At 39.6% G+C, this 20,179-nt stretch overlaps 1 protein-coding gene across 2 annotated transcripts in view; it reads left to right on the top strand.

Moving 5' to 3' along the window:
• PLCH1 (phospholipase C eta 1) overlaps positions 1-19,456 on the top strand; it is a gene marked incomplete at its 5' end in the record, with an annotated part of 239,409 nt that extends 219,953 nt beyond the window's left edge. For both annotated transcript variants that reach the window (XM_079922362.1, XM_079922363.1), the window contains 9 exons: positions 3,940-4,119; positions 4,211-4,318; positions 5,331-5,455; positions 9,711-9,795; positions 11,731-11,877; positions 12,117-12,196; positions 13,705-13,764; positions 14,202-14,556; positions 16,998-19,456. In XM_079922362.1, the coding sequence (XP_079778488.1) occupies positions 3,940-4,119; positions 4,211-4,318; positions 5,331-5,455; positions 9,711-9,795; positions 11,731-11,877; positions 12,117-12,196; positions 13,705-13,764; positions 14,202-14,556; positions 16,998-19,084 (3,227 nt within the window). In that variant the 3' untranslated portion in view covers positions 19,085-19,456. The remainder of the gene's footprint in view (positions 1-3,939; positions 4,120-4,210; positions 4,319-5,330; positions 5,456-9,710; positions 9,796-11,730; positions 11,878-12,116; positions 12,197-13,704; positions 13,765-14,201; positions 14,557-16,997) is intronic.
• Positions 19,457-20,179: the final 723 nt, after the last annotated feature.

Genomic DNA, 20,179 nt, shown 5'->3' with positions numbered 1-20,179 from the left:
ATTCCACAGATGCAGGGTACATCAAGTTGATTGTGAAGATTTAATCCGCTGCTCCTGAGGCTGCTGGGAGAGATTTCCCTTTCTCTTCTTTGTTCGCACAGCTCCCGGGTTTCAGTTTTGGATTTGGCCCCGCCTCTGCGTGTGGGTCCCCGGAAGGCGTCTCTTCTTCGTTCAGACAGGACGGGGTTAAAGGAGCCGCTGATTCGGAGGCTCCGGCTCACTCAGGCCGGGCGGGCGGGAGGGGCACGGAGTGCGGGGCGGGCTTGCAGCGGCAGAGGCCAGTGTGATGTTGCACCAGCCTGAGGCGCGCCGTGCGTGCGTTCTCCAGGGGAAGTTGTTCCCGGATCCTGGGACCCTGGCAGTGGCGGGCTGCACAGGCTCCCCGGAAGGGAGGTGTGGAGAGTGACCTGTGCTCGCGCACGGGCTTCTTGGTGGCGGTAGCAGCAGCCTTAGCGTCTCCTGCCTGTCTCTGGGGTCCGCACTTTTAGCCACGGCTCGCGCCCATCTCTGGAGCTCCTTTAAGCAGCGCTCTTAAACCCCTCTCCTCGCGCACCAGATAACAAAGAGGGAAGAAAAAGTCTGTTGCCTCTTCGGCAGCTCCAGACTTTTTCCCGGACTCATTCCCGGCTAGCCGTGGTGCCCTAACCCCTTCAGGCTGTGTTCACGCCACCAACCCCAGTCCTCTCCCTGCGCGCTCCGACAGCCCGAAGCCCGAGCCTCAGCTCCCAGCCCTGCCTGCTCTGGCGGGTGAGCAGACAAGCCTCTCGGACTGGTGAGTGCTGGTCGGCTCTGATCCTCTGTGCGGGAATCTTACTGCTTTGCCCTCCGCACCCCTGTTGCTGTGCTCTCCTCCGTGGCTGTGAAGCTTCCCCCCTCTGCCACCCACAGTCTCCGCCCGCGAAGGGGCTTCTGCTGTGTGAAAACCTTTCCTCCTTCACAGCTCCCTCCCACTGGTGCAGGTCCCGTCCCTATCCTTTTGTCTCTGTTTATTCTTTTTTTCTTTTGCCCTACCCAGGTACGTGGGGAGTTTCTTGCCTTTTGGGAGGTCTGAGGTCTTCTGCCAGAGTTCAGTAGGTGTTCTGTAGTAGTTGTTCCACGTGTAGATGTATTTCTGATGTATCTGTGGGGAGGAGGGTGATCTCCGCGTCTTACTCTTCCGCCATCTTCCCCCTCTCAATCTTTGTTTTTGTTGACTGCCTGTGCTGAGTCTTATGTCCTTACAACCTCCAGGATTCTTTCCTCAGATCTTTATTCCCCCCCATTCCACAAGTGTATCTTTTTCTATCTGCAGATTTTCTTCCCTTTGGTGTTGATTCTTTCTTTAGATGGTGACAGTTATTAAAAAAAATTAATTTCACATGTGAGAACATGAGACCCTATAGGATTCTCAGCAAGTGAACATCACATTCTTTTTTTTTTCCAGATTCTTTTCCATTATAAGTTATTACAAGGTATTGAATTTAGTTCCCTGTGCTACACAGTAGGACCTTGTTCTTTATTTTATATATAGTAGTGTGTATATATTAATCCCAAACTCCTAATTTATCCCTCCCCTTTCCTCTTTTGTAACCATAGGCTTGTTTTCTATGTCTGTGAGTCTATTTCTGTTTTGTAAATAAGTTCATTTGTGTCATATTTTAGATCCCATGTAAGTGATAGCATATGATATTTGTCTTTCTCTGTCTGACTTAGCTAGTATGATAATCTCCAGGTCCATCCATGTTGCTGCAAATGGCATTATTTCATTCTTTTTTATGGTTGAGTAATATTCCATTGTATATATGTATCACATCTTCTTTATCCATCCCTCTAATGGGCATTTAGGTTGCTTCCATGTTTTGGCTATTGTAAATAGTGCTGCAGTGAACGTTGGGGGGTGTGTATCTTTTCGAATTAGAGCTTTCATCTTTTCTGGATATGTGCCCAGGAGTGGGATTGCAGGATCATATAGTAGCTCTATTTTTAGTTTTTTAAGGAACCTCCATACTGTTCTCCATAGTGGCTGCACCAATTTACATTCCCACCAACCTTGTAGGAGGGTTTCCTTTTCTCCATACCCTCTCCAGCGTTTATTATTTGTAGACTTTTTGAGATGACTGTCTGACCAGTGTGAGGTGGTACCTAAACATCACATTCTTATAATATCTGCCCACAGCTAGAAAATAAACTCAGGAAGTATTTTAATGGAGTTAAAGGTATATTTGGTTCATAGAAATATTTCTACTACATGCCTTAGATAATCATCATCCTATTAGCTTAATGGAAAATAATATTGAGGACTGTTTAGTTCTTGAACTTTATCTGTTTTTGTCTTTTGTGTGTGTGTGTGTTAGCCACAAAATAAGCAATAGATAATGAATGCATGGCTCATCCTAATGCAAAGCAGCTCAACTCTATTAATATACTAATTGACATGTACCTAATTAGCAAGGTCATCTTATTGATAATGTGGTGTGCATAATTTATGTAGAGAGACAGAGAAAATAGTGGTACTAATTTTAGTGCTACTCTACCTGAATGTGGTTTGTCAAAAAGACTATATTTTCTCTTACCCTGTTCAAAGTATTCCTCATCAAAATCTACAAATATGGTCATTTTTAGTATGCTTGAGATATGTAAACTATGCTAAGTTATGTCAGTAAGATATTGATATATGTGATAAGGAAAGAGTCTATTTGAGGGAAATCATCAGATTAAGCACTGTAATTCTCTAATTTCTTTGCCTTCCACTTGTGTTTATGACTGTTCCATGTTGTAGAGTGTAGTTGCTAGTCATTTGGCCAGTGTTTAATAACTAAGGCTGTACAACCCTAAGGACAGCAAGGGCCCTGGGAGACTGTGTGCATGAATAAACGTGCAGAGTCAGGATACCATTCAGGCTCAGTAAGATTATAATTCACCTCCTTTGTTTCATGGGCCATGTCCCTCAGTCTGGGTTCAGAGCACACCTTGGAATGAGAATGAGACTCTGGGCACGTTTGGATCTTTATCTAGGCTGGTCTATTCCAACAGGTACCAGATGACATGGGGTGGTCATTTGGGGGGTGGGGTATGGATGTTTGGTGAAGGAGTGGGAGTAGTGGGAGCATTTTAGATGTGGTACAAAAGGTAGTACTGGGAGAAAAGGGTAAGATATTAAATAATTGGAGGTTTACTCCATCATGACCCCCTAACTTGTAGCTTCGTCGGTCCTGGATTAACCCTTTCTGATGATAGGCTTCCTGTTTTTTACCTCCCTTTACTTTTCCATTATTTATAAATCTGGCTAGGGGGATGGCTGTTCTTGTTTCTGAAACTTTTATTTCTTTATGATGTTCTTTTGAATTCTTTTTCCATTATGATTCCTTTCTCCCAAATAGGTTTTGACTGGTTTCATAATTCTATTCAAAGTAACTTTAAAACCCAATTTTCCTGCTTTGGAATTGGTCTTTTCCCTTTATTTTCTTCGACTCTGAAAGCTGTCACTTAATGTGTTTCATATGTATGCTTTTTAGATGAATGCCTTCAACGAATGTCTCCCTTTTATCAGGAATGAGTTACAAAGATAGTTTTATTTATCCATAGGTGTCTTGATCTCTGGCAAAGCTATTCTGCTTGAATCATGCGCCTAGAAAATAATTTTCCTCTCTGTCCTCTTCATACTAGTCAGATAGACATGAAGTAGTGAGATGATTGAATTCTTGGGAGAATATGGGATCCAGAAACAGGCAGTTATCTGAGCAAGATGCACAGCTCTGATCTGAAATGGCAAAAGAGTCCCGAGAGTGGAACTTTATTAGACCTTTCTTACTTAGGAGCTGTGCCTGCTCTGGTTGAATTCACTCTTTTGCTCTGCCTTTTATTATGGGTGTAAACGGACAGCATTATAAGATCTTTTATGAGTGGTGTTTTCTTTGCAGCAGTTCTCACATTTCTGTTTTCTTTGTTAAAAACTTGTAGGAACCACAGGAAATGTGTTATCATTCAGTGAAACAAGAGCACATCAGGTGGTTCAGCAGAAATCTGAGCAGTTCATGACTTATAATCAGAAGCAGCTCACGAGGATTTATCCCTCTGCCTACCGCATCGATTCCAGTAATTTCAACCCTCTGCCCTACTGGAACGCAGGTTGCCAGCTAGGTGTGTATGCCTCGGGGAGGAGCGGTTCTCCGTGTGTCTTCACTCTATGCTGCTGTCTTGCCTAATTCTCTTAAACTTTGAACTTGCACAGTGGCATTGAACTACCAGTCTGAAGGGCGAATGATGCAGTTAAATCGAGCCAAATTCAAGACAAATGGCAATTGCGGCTATGTCCTCAAACCCCAGCAGATGTGCAAAGGTGTGTGTTAATTTCATAGTCATAGCCTCTATTAAAGGAGCTCTGTGGAAAGTGTGATGCCTCTGTTTTGCAACATGATTTTTAAAAAAGAGGTAAATTCGGTATTGAAATGTAAATGAAGAACTCTTGTCACAACTGTTTAATATTTGGATAGCATGATGTTTACAATGTTCCTTGTGATGGTATGCACTTAAACAGGGACATGGATAATAGCATGGATTGTCACCTGAAATCCGGTGGTCCAGCGTTATATTCACTAGGCATTATTTGTAAACTGAATGTTTTCAGAAACTCTCTAAGGGAGTATGAGTCTGAGACCTGCTGGCAAAATTGTAATAACACCTGAAACAATTTTATCAAGCCCTTTTAGTCAGTTTATTCCAATTACAAAACAGTGCTAACAACAACAACAACAAAAGGTAATGCAATGTTATATCAAAAACACTTCCTTTTGGTTCTGCTCATCAAAATTCTTTTTAAATTTTCCAAGTTGGATTTTTAACAGTTCAGGTACAAAACTGTTGACAGATGTGTCTTCAGAATTTTGTGCTTTGCGTGTTTTCTTGCTATGCTGTTTACTTAATTTCAGGTCTTCTTTCTGTTTATTATATTCACTCTATACCTGCAATAGTTTAGGATAGAAAATTATGTGAATCTGACAGCTGCTCCCCTTCTCTATACTATGGACATTCAAATAAAATGTTCCTCTTACCCCCTGCCTTGGTTGATAATTGCATCGCAGACACTTGTTTTAAATTGGTCCATTCTTCTGGCCTTTGGGAGCATAGATTCTAACAAAAAAACACAGCTATGGAAATGCCAGCTGGCATTGCCTTCAGGCAAAAGCCACGCTGATAGTTAGGTGATAATTTCTTTGCTTTAAGAAACATTATAGTAATCCAGCATTTATTGTTTCTTTGTTCTACAAGCTTAAGGTATGTGGGGGTATGTGGGTATCTAGGTTTCCATGCTACCAAACCTAGATTTTTAACCTCAGCTTTACCTGGCTTAGGTACTTTCAACCCTTTCTCTGGTGATCCACTTCCTGCCAACCCTAAGAAGCAGTTCATCCTGAAAGTAATTAGTGGACAACAACTCCCCAAACCTCCAGATTCCATGTTTGGAGACCGAGGCGAGGTAAGCTGTATACGACCAAGTAGTTAATTATGTGATTTATTTTATTGTGTTTACATTTCATCTGAAATGTCTTAAGGGCTGTGTGTGTGTGTGTGTGTGTGTGTGTGTGTGTGTGTGTGTGTGTAAATGAGCACTGACCTCAGCTCATCAGATATTAACTGACTTATTGGCAAAGCACACCTAATTCTTTCTGGAGTGCAGTGCATCATCTATTTTGGAGGCACGAGTGCAATACAGTTCAATTCATGATTCAAGACTGACACGGGCAATGCTAAACTGAGATGCAAGGAGCAGTTTTGTTATTAATAGACACATTGCCTAGGAGAACATCTTAACCTTCCATCCGCCTTTCTCATCCACTGTGACCCTCATCTCTGCTGCACATCAGCCACCTGCTCCCTGGCCACAGACTGGCTCTTGCCTTGATGCATTTCTGTTGCGTGATTTTAAAATGTCTCCCTCTGTGACCACAGCCTCCGCTCTTTCCAGAGCTTTCATTCCGTTATTCCCATTCCACCTGCTCTTGGCCTCCTTGGCCTCCATTTTCTCCCTACCTGTCAGCCCCTCCTCTGTTCATGTCCCTCCTCTCAGGAGTGGTCCATCACTTCAGGCTCTTTGCCACTCCCACCTGTTAAACTATCCTTTCTGGATCTTGAATGTCGATGGTGAAACCATGCAGCTCTGCAGTGGTCCCACCATCAACTCTGTCTCAAATCTCCACTGACCCACACGTAGTGCTGCACTGCCATCCCAACTCCACCTGATCAGTCCTCTATCCTATTCTCCACAGTGGCTATTTTCAACCTCGTCTCTCCTCAAACATTTATTCTCATCACTTTCTCCAGTAGATGGCGCCATGTCCTCCTTCTCAGAAAGTAGGAGCTTCAGATGGGACCATGTCTTTCATCTGCATTGCCTTCAGCCTAATCCAAGCCACCATCATCTCTTGGCAGTTCTGCTGCAGTAGCCTCCCAGCTCACTGGCCTCCCTGCTTCCAGTTCTGTTCTCTCAGCAGCAAGAATAGTTATTTTGGTAGTATCAGAAAGTTTATCCTTACTTCCTCTTCTTTCCATTTTTCTTTATTGTCTGCAAAAAGGAAGACTCACTTCCTATATTTTCCCCCAAACTTTTTATTTTGAAATATTTCAAACCTCAGGAAAGTTGCAATAAGAATAAAATGAACACAGGATCTCCAGCACCTAGATTCACCAATTAACTCATTAAATTTTGTTACTTTTGCTTTATCTTCCTTTCATGTGTAAATGTGTGCATAAATATACATATACACATACATATATACTTACCCACATGAAAGGGAGAAATAAAGCAAATATAACAAAATTTAATTATATATATGTGTGTATATATATATGCATTTTCTTTTCTTTGGAGAGTCATTTGAGAGTAAGTTAACATCATGACCCCTCCTGTATAGCCACAATACAGTCGTTACACCCATGACATTTAATATCAGTACAATAGTATATTTTTTTCTATTTTATTTTATTTTTTTAGACCATCAGAACTTTATTCATTTTTTAAAATTTTATTTAAAAAAATTTTATACAATTTTTACAGGTTACTTTCCATTTACAGTTATTACAAAATATTGGCTGTATTTCCCACGTTGTACAATACATCCTTGAGCCTATCTTATACCCAATAGTTTGTTGGTACAAGAATGTTACCTAATATAAAATCTATATTCAATTTTCCCCCATTGTCCCCAAATTGTTCTTACATCTTCTTTTTTTCTTTTTAGATTCACAATCCAATTAAGAGTCACACATTGCTTATAGTTGTCATTTCTCTTTGGTCTTCTAAAATATAAAACAGTTCTCCAGCTTTTGTTTTCATTATATTGATATTTTTAAAAATGTCCAAGCCAGCTGTGTCCAGAGAGTCCTTCGGTTGGGATTACCTGATTGTTCATGATTAGAATCAGACTAAACATATTTGGCAGGAATACTACATGGGCAATGTGTATCCTTCTCAGTGTATCATATCCGGGGCCATATTATGTCAGTTTATCCCAGGATTGATAATGTTACTTGGATAAGGAGGTTTCTTCCAGGTGTTTTTCACTGCATCGGTATTTCTTTATCTTTGTAATACATAGTCTTTGGGGTTAGAGTAATCATTTAAATGTATGAGGATTATCTTCTTTTATAATTAAAATAAAATCCAACCTCCTTATTGTGGTTTATGAGGTTCTCTGTCAGGAGATTTTAACTCTTTTTTGAGCCATAGAACCCATTGGCATCTGATGAGGCCTTTGGACCCCTTCTCAGAATAATGTGTTTGCGTAAAATAAAATAGATAAAGGTACACAGGACAAATCATATTGAAATTCACTTATCAGTATATTAAAAACAAACTGTGACATACAAATATGTATGCAATAAATAGCAGGTTCTAGAAGGGGGTTGAATAACTATTAGAATTTTGAAATTGTGACAAGTATGGGTGATACACGGAGATTTCTGCAGCAACTATGCTGTGACTTGAAAACATCTGTGATTTCTGCCAGGCACAAAATTACAGTACTAATACTCTACTATTTGTGCTTTAGTCAGAGGCTAATGAAAATATAGTTTCTCCCCCCTCTAGTCCCCCTGAATTCTCAACCTGTGATCTCTCACATTGTTCATATCTCTGAGAATGAAATAATAATTTTTCTTGCTCCTAATCAGAAAATTGATTGTCATCTTTAATTTTCACCTTTTCTTTGCTCTCCACATCTACTCAGTTAGCATCTCTTGGACATTCTACCTCCCAAATCTCTCCCTAATCTTGCTACCACTATCAAGTTCCATTCTCCCAGCATGTCACGTGGATTACAGCATGATGAAGTGTACACTGTTATCTTAGGTTTACAGATGAGGAAACTGAAGCACAGACAGTTACACAACTTGCCAAAGTCCAGCACAGGAACCAAGTGTCGAAGCAAGAAGTTGTTCTTCAAGCCTGTGGCTTCTTAAATTCCTTAATTTAGACTTAAATTAATCCTCTTAAATTCCTTAAAATTAAGGAATTTTATTTTCCTTAGTCATATTTATTAGCTGTCCCCAAATCCAGGACTCCCAATGGTACAGTTTTACCACAGTGTTCTATTCTAAGGAAAAACTTTTAGCATCAAAGAATTAATGGAAAACTAGTAAACTTTAGCTGTGATTTATTTAGTGAACAAAAAGCGTGTCTATCCACCTAACTGTCTCAAAATGTTTTTCTATCATACCTCTAGCTCATATTCCATGAAGCTCCCTCCAAAACTGTATTCTCCTTAGTCTCCAAGCTCCTAAAAATATGTTTTCCCAGACTTCATAATTCTCTCCTTTCTGGGTTCCTTAGGATTTTATTCCTTCTTTGCTACTTATCCAGTACTGGCACTACAAAGGAGAGCTTACAGATGACAAACAAAGGAGGATCCCTCTCCCAGAGGGCAGGGGATATGGGGGAGGTAAAGGTGAGGAAGAGGGGAACTAAACACTCATCTTTTTCTTTTGATTACCTTTTCATCTTTTTATTTTTAAATACTTCTAAATTTACATCATAGTACACAATTGATTTAACTACCTTAAAGTGCACCAATCAAATGTGGATAACTTGATTAATTATTGTGTAAGCAGATCAAGGTAGAACATATCCAGAACCCCCAGAAGGCTTCCGTCCACCCTCCCAGTCAATATCTACTCCCAGCCCTCCCCTCCCCCCATCAAATACCAGTCCCTGTCAAAACAGATTAATTTAGTCTGTGCTCAAACTTTATGTAAATGGACTCTGACGGTATACACTCTTTCGTGTCTGGCTTGTTCCACATTATGGCTGTGTAGCACAACTTTGTTATTTTTCATTGCTGTGTAGTATTCATTAGGTGAATATTCTGCAGTTTATCCATCTTACTCATAATGGACATTGAGGTTGCTTCCAATGTGTGACTATTATGAATTCACCTGCTCTGAGCATTTCTGCATAGATAGACACTCTCATTTCTGTTGGGTATATACCTTCAACTGGAGTTGAAGGTTCATTGGGTTAAGTTTTTGTAGCATTAGTAGATATTGGCAAATAACAATGTAATCTTTTTTTTATTCCTGCTTCATTGTTGACTCTGTTGAATCTGGTACAATTTCTCTTTCTTAGTAAGCACCTAAATAAATGGGTTGCTGTTGATATGTGATATTTTGGCCAATATTCTTAAATTAACATGTGTAGAAATTTATCAGTTGTAGTAATACTTTCTTTATCTATATAGATCATTGATCCTTTTGTAGAAGTTGAAATTATCGGATTGCCAGTAGATTGTTGTAAAGATCAGACTCGTGTGGTAGATGACAATGGTAAGATTATAATAATCTCTGTTCACTCTTAATAAGGATGCTCTAGAAATAGAGTTTGCACTGAAAAAGAGAATTTGTCTACATGGAAGAGAAACAAATTTCTAAAATCTGTAACTGCCATCTGAGTTTTGTTAAGATTTTTCAACACATAAAACTAAGTAAATATGGTATTGATGCATGGTATATTTTGATGGATGTTGTAATCTAGGCTCTCAAGACTTCTGCTTTTGAAGCAAATGTTTTTTTCTAGTGAAATGAATGATATTTTAAAGATCTGGGTTAAAACTTCATGTAGGAAAATGACTCGTTATATTTTTATATTGTTTTCATGACATGAGTTGCTTCAAAGTTCTCATTTGTGAAGCCCACGTCCCAATGATTTCTCATTTTTTTCTGGAGCATGTACAACTGTAAAGGCAAGTGCAGCGTGCTCTGGCAAGTTTACTTCTTGAATATGTACTTGTGGTGCGTGGGCAGCGTTCTTCTTCTGTTTTGGCCATCATGTAAAGAAAACTTTCTTTACTCAAGCCTCATGTCTTTTTCTTAGTAATCTTCTAAGGTTGTATTTATTCATACATATGACAAACATTATTGCATGCCTGTTTTTCTCAATCTCTAGTCCTTAATACTGTAAAAAATCTAAACCCCAATCCTCAAAATGCTTGGGAAGTTAGAGGTTCCTAGAGAGACCTTAAGAGGAGTTTAAGGAAAGGAATTTGAGGGTTCAAGAGTAGCACAAACCTGTTATTTAGGAAATAACATGCTTAAAATAAGCAAACTTCCCATACTGCATTTTCCTACCAATGCTCAATATATTATTTTTGGTCTCAGAAATAATTGAGATGTCATCACTAAGTCAACAAAAAGTATCCCTTCTCTTGTTCAGGAGGGACATCTCAATGATTTTCAGTCCATAATTATTTCATTAGCTAAGGCATTAGGGTTAAGTGGCTGATGCCTTCTGAATGCATACATTTAATAACATGAATTTTCATTTTTAGAAAAGAAAAACAAACTTACAGAGTGCTTGAATTTTTATCAGTTTAATTATTTTATCTGAGAGAATTTTACCAAGAAATAAACGTGGTTTTGCCTTTTAGAATTTGAGTTGAATTATATGCCTTTCTATTTATTTTCAGTAGCTATGAAAATATGTCATCTTTCATGTATTAAGGTCTTGCTTCTTGAGAAGCCACTGGAAATCAGCAGTGCCTTGTCTCCTTTGGCTCTGTCACTAGTTGCATGATGTTAGGCATGTTATTTTCTCTGAACATCAGTTTTCTCAACTATAAAATGAGCATTATATTTCCTATGTTGAAAAGTGAGCATGGGTTACTTGTGTAATTTTTAAGTGTTATATATTTTTGAAAGTCAGTAATATATATTTTTTCTTAATTAGAAAAAAACCTCTGCCCTGCCACCCTTAGAGGATTACCATAAGAATTAAATAGGATGGTATATGTACCATAGCATTGAAACCTTACAAAATGCTTGCTGGTGATGCTTACAGCAGCAGAATCTTTGCTGGGTGAGAAGCATCATTCTACTGGGGTGGGATGGGGGTGGAGGAGAGGAGTCATTCTTTATTGCTTTTGCTAAAACATTATTCTTAGATCGCTACTGTAGATACTTTTTGAGTTTATTGAAACATTTTAGATATTGTCTAAAAGAGCTTTCTCTAGAATGCAATGTGGCATCAAAGATTATTAGAATTGATGTAATAATTTACAGGCAATTTCTTACCAATTATTTTCTAGCAATGGGGTAAATTCCAAGGCTTTATTTCACTAAGGCATCCCGGGGTGGCTCAGTTGTCTTCACGAGTTTAATAACCATGGCAAGCAATTTTCACTGTCTGCTTTGCAGATGTTGCTGCTAAATCATTTTTAGCCAACCCCTTTGCTTTTCTAATTTGTCTTTTCCTGTTTCTCTGAGGATTTAACCCTGTGTGGGAAGAAACCCTCACATTTACAGTACACATGCCAGAAATAGCTTTGGTTCGGTTCCTTGTGTGGGATCACGATCCGATTGGACGAGATTTTGTTGGGCAAAGAACTGTCACCTTTAGCAGCTTAGTGCCTGGTAAGTCTGGCTGGCCTTTTCTCTCTAGACTGACCATTCCTTTTCTTTGGAAGATTTAATATATGATATGTGACATACATGATACATGGCATATATGATATATAAAATATGTGTTATATGATAATGTGAGTGTTAACATAAAGAACTATAGTAAAGTCAGGTATTTAATTCTGTTGCACCCGTGGGAAAGCCAAACACAAGTTCAACTCAAAGGAAACTACTTTCTCTACTTTTATCAGGCTACCGGCATGTCTATTTGGAAGGACTGACAGAAGCATCCATTTTTGTCCACATAACAATCAATGAAATCTATGGAAAGGTAAGAAAGATCACAGGGCTTAAAGCCACATGCAACAGTAATATGGTCCTTAATAAAGTTTTCTAATTCATTTCATAAAAGGGAACGTGTATCTTGACAAGCTGTTTTTTTAACAGAAAACTCTAGTGAAGCCCAGCCCACACTGTGCTCTGTGTGCTCTCCTGCCCACAGGTCTCCATCCGTGTGCGCTCCTTCCTCTTTTTAGGGGTGTGTACTCCTTCCCTCCACCTAGGGGCCCTCTCTGGGCTTAAAAGAATTGAGAAAACTATTACTCTCTAGGGCAATCATTTGTTTGACTAAAACAGGAAGGATAGACTTACATATTTGAATTTTATTATAATCCTTAAAAAGACCCAGCTGACTGCAGTGGGAAATGTAGTCTCAGATGTTTGAATTACCTGTACTAACTGGGCTATGATCCCAGCCAGTTCTAGGCAGGATGCATTCATTCAGTGCCATTGTATTCAACTGGAAACCTGAAAATCATGAATGAATTAAAAGCCACCCACAGGACTTAAAAGGAAGAGACCATAAAAGTGTATTCTAGCTCTTTGCTGATGCCAGTTTCTTCATTGCAGAGCTCACTTGAGATTTACAAATCAGTAGGCTGTCCTCTGGTAATGCCAAGTAATTGGGGACTTGGCCACTGGAATCAGTTTTCAGGACTAGATGTGATTTGGAGGGACTGTAGCATTGACCAGGGCCCGGGAATGTCCAGTGCTCTTTATCAGAAGGTCTGCATTGCCTGGAGCTCCTCGTCCGGAGGTATATACATTCTCTGTGCTTCCGTTTCCTTATTTGTACATGTGGGGTAAAAATAGTACCTACTTCATAAACAAATACTTTATTTTTAAAAAGCTGCCTGGCACATAGTAAATGCTCAAAAATGTTGGCGAATATTAATATTATTAGAGACTATAATCCAACTGGCAGGTAGTGGACCAATTTGGCCTGAAATAGGAGGTATGTGTTTATTCTCACATCCATCAGTTGGGAGGGGTGAGGTGCTAAGGATCCTAATTTCTAAGAGTGATAAAGTTTTACGACTTTCTGTGTTTAGTCCTGGGTTTCTATTTGTGCTTGTTGGGCTCTCTCCTCTGGCCTAAACATACACAAATGTAAATGATCGAAAAATGATTCTTGAATTTCTAGGAATCCCAGGTGAACAAAAGCAGCATCTCTAGCACTTAACATGCTTGAGGGAAATAATAAAAATCAGTTTGTTAAAAACTTGAGCCGAGAAGGTGTTCGGTAGGACTTGTGTTCTCTTTCCTTAAATAAATGTCCATGTGTAAGTCATTAATTACTTTCAAGGGGTGTTTGGGTTGATATGTGTAAACCACAGCATGATGGTGGTGAACTGAGCAATGAATGAACTTGTGACTAAAAATCCAAAGTGGGAGAAGGGTTTATAGAGCATATGTGTTCTATCTCCTTCTGTTTTTCCTTGTGCAGCCTTCTTGAATGAGCCCAAAATGTGTTTTGTTGTGCTTTTTTCCCCCTTGCAGTGGAGCCCTTTAATACTCAACCCCAGTTACACTATATTGCACTTTCTAGGAGCTACAAAGGTAGTTTCTCAGCATGGTGCTTGGTTCTTGCTGGCGCGTTTCTCTTTCAGTGGTCACGGCGGCATGCTCGCTCACATCGCTCCATCTTCCTGCTTACCACTTTAAAACATGCATCCGTTGCTTTAAGGTGGCTCAAGTTCATTACAGTCTTTTCACTGTGGAAACTCTTCCTACCACCTTGTCATCTTCGGGCAGAAAACTTGTGGGAAAGCTTGGTTGTGAAAATGGGAGGCTGCCTTCCTCCCGAAGTCGGGTTGATAAAAAGTGCATGACGTTGTGCAAACATGCTGTGAGCTGCTGTTTTCTTGGTTTGAATATTCTTCAGTGGCTGTGAGATTTCGTTTTGTATCCATTTTCCATGGAGCTGTCATTTAAAAGGCAAGCAGTTGACACAGTGGTATTTGCTTAACTTGTGCTTGGTCCTTTTGTGTCTTCAGAACAGACAGCTCCAAGGTCTGAAGGGGCTGTTCAATAAGAATCCCAGGCACAGCTCTTCAGAAAACAGTTCCCATTATGTTCGGAAGCGATCGATTGGAGATAGGATTCTGCGACGCACAGCCAGTGCTCCAGCCAAAGGCAGAAAAAAGAGCAAAATGGGCTTCCAAGAAATGGTAGAGGTAAAGGATTCTGTGTCTGAGGCTGCAAGAGGACAAGATGGGGTCCTGAGAAGGACCACACGGAGTTTGCAAGCACGCCCCGTCTCTATGCCTGTTGACAGAAGTCTTCTGGGGGCTCTGTCGCTGCCTATATCCGAAACTGCAAAAGACACAGAAGGAAAAGAAAACTCTCTGGGTAAGATGCTTTAAGTTTCTCTAAGAATACACCCCTTTAAGGCCCATTTTCGTCCCTAATTACCATTATTACATGGCTGACATTTTGTAGTCAAAGTAAAAAACTGAAAAATAAATCATTACAGTACATTACAGTGTTACCTTTTAGACCATATTTTAAACTTTGGAGAGTGGGTGGTAAAAGAGCTATCTCCTAGTCACCTAAAGCCTCAAAATAACATTGACATCTGAAATTGACAGTGAGGGGTCAGATGTGATGGAATGGAGCCTACGGGTCTATGAGGCACAACAGAGGGAGATGAAACCTGCAAAATATTAGCAGAGATCATGGTTTTCTAAGTGGGCACAATATTTACTGGTTTTCTGAGGAGGAATAGAATTAAATGGACTTTTCCGAGGTTGAATTTAGTTATATTTCTTTCCCACCATATAACATGTTTTCTACAATTGGAAATGTTTATGGAGAAAGAGGAAAAGCCAGATGTTAAAAGTAATCCACCTTCTTCACTTGAGAAATCTTTGCTTCCACAAGAGGTAGCTTATTAGCTGTTTTCCTGTGGCCTCGTTTCCCTGACCCCTGGATGTTGGCAGGGAAGGAAGCAGCATGTCTGCAGCTCCTGTCCATTCATAGAGTCCTCAGGCATAGGAAGCAGGCATTACCCACCTTTTCCCCTAATTTGAGCATAATGCTTCACTCATATCAAGAACGTGATAAAGAGTGATATCTGCTTTACAGTGTACCAAAGAGCTCTTGCCTTGTGTCTGTGACTCTTCCCCCACCCTATTTTAGATAATTTAAGCACGCAAACTGTGTCCATGTGAGGTCTCTGCAACAAATGTTTTAATTAAATCAAAATCACTTCAGACAGGAGAATGTGATACCTGTTTCTTTTAGCAAAAGTCTTTCATCATGCAATCTAATTTCAATGATCTATTTTCTCACAAACACCACTTTGCTTGTTTTGATTTTTATTGTAAGATATTGTAGGGAGACAAGCCAATTTTTGAATGGTTTATTTGAAGGAGAAAAAGGCAGTTAACAAGTTTGAAATTTTGCTAAGAGCAGTATCAGAGAAGAGATGAAATATATGCTTTAAAATTTATTTCAAAACTCCATTTTGGGGGAAAGTAAACTACATGTAAATATAAATAACTCCATTTTGGGGGGAAAATAAAGCAAAAGAAATTAGTAATAATTAATCCTGTAATGCCACAATTCAGATGTTACTACCATTAAGGTGAGTTAGAAAGCAACAGTTATGTTTCTTTCCTTCCTTTAAAAAACAGGAAATTTATATAAGTTATTCATATATATATAGCATAATATATTTAATAATACTTAAGTATAAAACCTATAAATATGGAGCAGTACATAACCATGCAATGATTCAAGTTATCATGTAGAAGAAAAATTAAGTGGAAAAAATTCAGAATAAAAAATTGTATACATAATTCTATCCCTCTACAAAAGCTTACAGTGGCTATCTGAGTGGTAACATCATATAATCTTTATTTTTTTCCTTATAATTTTTGGGTTTATCAAATTTTTATGATGATTTTTTTTAGTTAGGAAAATATTTAATAAAAAGTTAAACATATTTTCTTGATTCTCATAACTGAAAGCATAAAATCCATTAAAATAATGTGATTAAGAACACTTGAACACCTAATATCAATATTGTCTTAGCACTATTCTAAACAGGATGGGGTACCCCAAATTACTTTGAATTGTGTATTTTTATAGTTTTCCTTACTGTGCCTGATATCTTACTGCCTCTTTTAGGGGAGAATGCAATATGAAATTTATGTATTAAAACCAAAAAATAGGATCAATGGAAAATTAGATATTAGCAATGGTATAAAATTGGTGACCAAGTCTTTATTTTTACATTTTAAAGTCAACAGATACTGATATTTTAATGCATCTATTGCACCCTCCAACTTGTTTTAGAAATTAATTGGTTAAAATCAGTATTTTGACAAAATGTTTTTCAAAATGATTTGTGTGGGTTTTTTTTTTTCCTAACACATGTATAACTTTGAAAGCTTACAGTATCTTGCTTACAGGTACCACAATACTTTGTTTAACAGAGCTGTCTTGTTCTGTTTCTATTGCCATGCTTCTGTGTAGTACAAATCTGAATAGGAAACAACTTAAGGTAATCTTCACTGTAAAAGTATGGTAACTCATTGACATTTTTTTTTACAATGAATATTACATCCTTAGCTGATGTAATAGCTATTCAAAGGGAAGTTTCAGTGAAATTTTACCATTTATCCATCACACAGACACTTTGTTGCAAATCTATGCAATCCATAATTATATTGTCACGATGTAACAGATTTACATTTTCCATTTGTCTGTCTGAAGACAAACATGAGTGTTTGCAGGTCCTACATAAAGTGATACCTGTCACTTAAAATATTGTTTGTTTCATTCAGCAGAAGATACGGATGACAGAAGAGATGGGAAGGCAAGTATAAAAGACCAACATTTTCCAAATTTCAACAAAAAGTTATCCGCTTCCTCCAGTGCTCTCCTCCACAAAGACATCAGCCACGGGGACTCTGCTGTTTCTACCGCCAACTTGTCAATCACAGAACAGTTGCTACCAGGTCCAAAGGGTGGGAGAACCAAATCAAATGTGTTAAGTGATCGCCAGGAACACCAGTGTACCAACAAATCCCTCTCCCCAAGGCAGCATTTGGCTCGTGACCCTGCAGTTAGCCTAACACAAGATCTATGTGGTGTGAAAACCAAGGAAAATGGGAATGCTGGGGGCTTCGTGGTAGGGAAAAGCGCATTGTCAGGAAGCATCCTTTCTCAAAGCAATCTGGAGATTAAGAAGCTGGAAGGTAATTGGGATAAGGGCAGAGCTGCAACATCCTTTTCTTTGTCAGATGTCTCTACGCTCTGTTCTGACATACCTGACTTACATTCCACTGCAATTCTCCAGGAGAGTGAAATTTCCCATCTTATTGATAATGTCACTTTGACAAATGAGAATGAGCCTGGCAGTTCCATCTCAGCACTGATTGGCCAGTTTGATGAGACCAGCGACCAGGTTAACCCCACAGTTTTGTCTCATCTTCAGAGCCCCAGTGTGATAGCAGGCCATCCTCCCTTGCCTACCATGGACCTAAAAATGCCCTTCAAGCATGGCTTTTCCAGTGGAAAACCCAAGTCATCCTTCCTGTGCTCATCTCCTGAGCAGACTGCATTCTTGGGGCATGAGAACTCTGAATGCTCAACACATGCAGCTGTTTGTGAATCTATCTGCACTCCTGTCTCTAAAACTAAAGCAGATGATGACCTTTCTGGGAAGACCAAGACAGGGGCCATGGAAAACAATCTGCCTCTGTCCTCTACTAATCCTCACTGCTGGTTACTAAAAAGTCCCACCCACAAAAAAGACTGGGAAATACTGAAGAACCACAGCCCTGCCACTTCCACTGACTTGACACTGAAAGATGTAATGGTGGATCCCACTCTCTGTTTAAATTCTGGGGAGAGCAGTCTCGTGGAAATGGATGGAGACTCACAAAGTCTGCCTTTAACAACCTATGGATATAGGAGAGAGGGCACAAGTCACCTCGCTTCTCCTTTAAAACTGAAATACAGTCAGGATGTGGTGGAACATTTTCAAAGAGGCTTGAGAAATGGCTACTGTAAAGAGACTCTCCACTCTTCTGTCTCTGAAATATTCAACAGTAGTATTCAAGATGTCAAAAATCAAAATATTTCTCGTCTAGCCTATCAGGGTGCTGGTTTTATGCATAACCGTTTCTCAAATTCAGATGCAAAAAAGAACCAGACCCCTGGGCCCCTGTCTAGCGTTCAAGACATGCATGACCCTGCCCCCGAGCGGTCCACACACCCTCCTCTGCCTGCTCTGAAGCTGCCCAGTCCTTGCAAATCCAAAAGTCTGGGAGACTTAACATCAGAGGACATCGCCTGTAATTTTGAAAGCAAGTACCAGTGTATTAGTAAGAGCTTTGTTACAACGGGCATCAGAGACAAGAAGAGCGTAACTGTGAAAACAAAGTCGTTAGAGCCTATAGATGCCCTGACCGAACAGCTGCGGAAGCTTGTGTCCTTTGACCAGGAAGACGGCTGCCAAGTGCTGTATTCCAAGCAAGATGTCAATCAGTTCCCCAGGGCACTGGTCAGAAAGTTGTCATCCAGAAGTCAGAGCAGAGTGCGCAACATTGCCAGTCGCGCCAAGGAAAAGCAGGAAGCCAACAAGCAGAAAAGTGTGAACCCCAGCCCTGTGGGAGGAGTGGTTCTTCGAAGCAAACCCTGCGCGCCGGCGCCTGTGGGGAACCGGCACTCCACCGGCTCGTACATCGCGGGCTACTTGCGGAGCGCCAAGGGCGCCTGCGGCGTGGAGGGCCGCGGCATCCCCGAGGGCGCGTGCGCAGCCCTGCGCTCCGGGCATGCCGACCAGTTCTGTTCACATCATTCCGTTTTGCAGACCGAGCCGAGCAATGATGATAAACCAGAAATTTATTTTCTTTTGAGACTGTGAATTACATGAAGCTGCATTTTTTTTTTTTTACATTTTAAATAAGCTGCATTTTCACTGTTTACAAGATATTCTGTAGAATGTCCGAGTTTTCAGTAAATACGGTCCTTGGCTTTGAGATGATTTTAAAATGTATTTTTAAACTTGTATTACCGTCTCCCTTTGACTCCATGTGTTCTTGTTCATGCGTTTGTATATAGCTTCGGGTGACATTTCCCATGTACCTTTCTGATCTTTCTCCCCTGAGGTATAAACTCTATTGGTATGATGTATGTGCATGCCCTAGATGTGAAACTTCTCAGCAGCTTGGTTTCTACCGTCCGTATGTTTCACCAAGATGCTCTTCACTCTTTGTCCTCAGATCACAGTCACAAATGTAGCCATTTTTACTGTCTGTTAAGAGATTTTACAAAGGACAAAGGGAGGAATTCTTTATTTTAAAGCCACTATCATTTTTCCTAGTTTTTGTTCTTTATTAAGAAGCCCAGATGCATTTTTGTAACTCATTTAAAAGAAGATTAAAATAGTTAACTTACCTTTTAAGATTTCTCTACCCCACCCAGAAGGAGAGTTCGAAGGAGATTGGTACCGGCTCCCTCCACACCCTCTCTCTCTTTTTTTTTTTTTTTTTTGCCACACCCTCTCATTTTTGAGTAGGCTGTGAGGGTATGAGGAATAAAGCAAACTTCTGTATATAAGGACAAAATTGTTTGTTTCACATAAATTTTGTTACATATTTTTGCTAATGGCTTTGTATGTAACAACACAGTTGCCAAGCTATTTGTTGTACTTTTGAATTTTCTGATTAAATTATAGACTGCAAATAATGGCTTTCAGAATGAGGGACTTCCAGCAGATGCTAACAATAACAGTAGCACAAGTTGAAAACTTCCCAAAGCTTTCCAGAAAAAAAAATATTTTCTCATGATAAAACCCAAGTGAATAGATATTTAGAAGAAAGCTTTTCCCTTCAGGGAGCCAAGTAACTATATTTTAGTACCAACATACATTATTTTCACTGTGAATTTTTTATTGCATGTTCAGATGTCCCTCTTTGCTTTTTTGTAACATTAATTGCAATGATGATGTTCTTGGAGT

Source organism: Stenella coeruleoalba, assembly GCF_951394435.1.
Source record: "Stenella coeruleoalba genome assembly, chromosome: 5".
Taxonomy (NCBI): Eukaryota; Metazoa; Chordata; class Mammalia; order Artiodactyla; family Delphinidae; genus Stenella; species Stenella coeruleoalba.
This window is presented reverse-complemented; position numbering and strand designations above follow the sequence as displayed.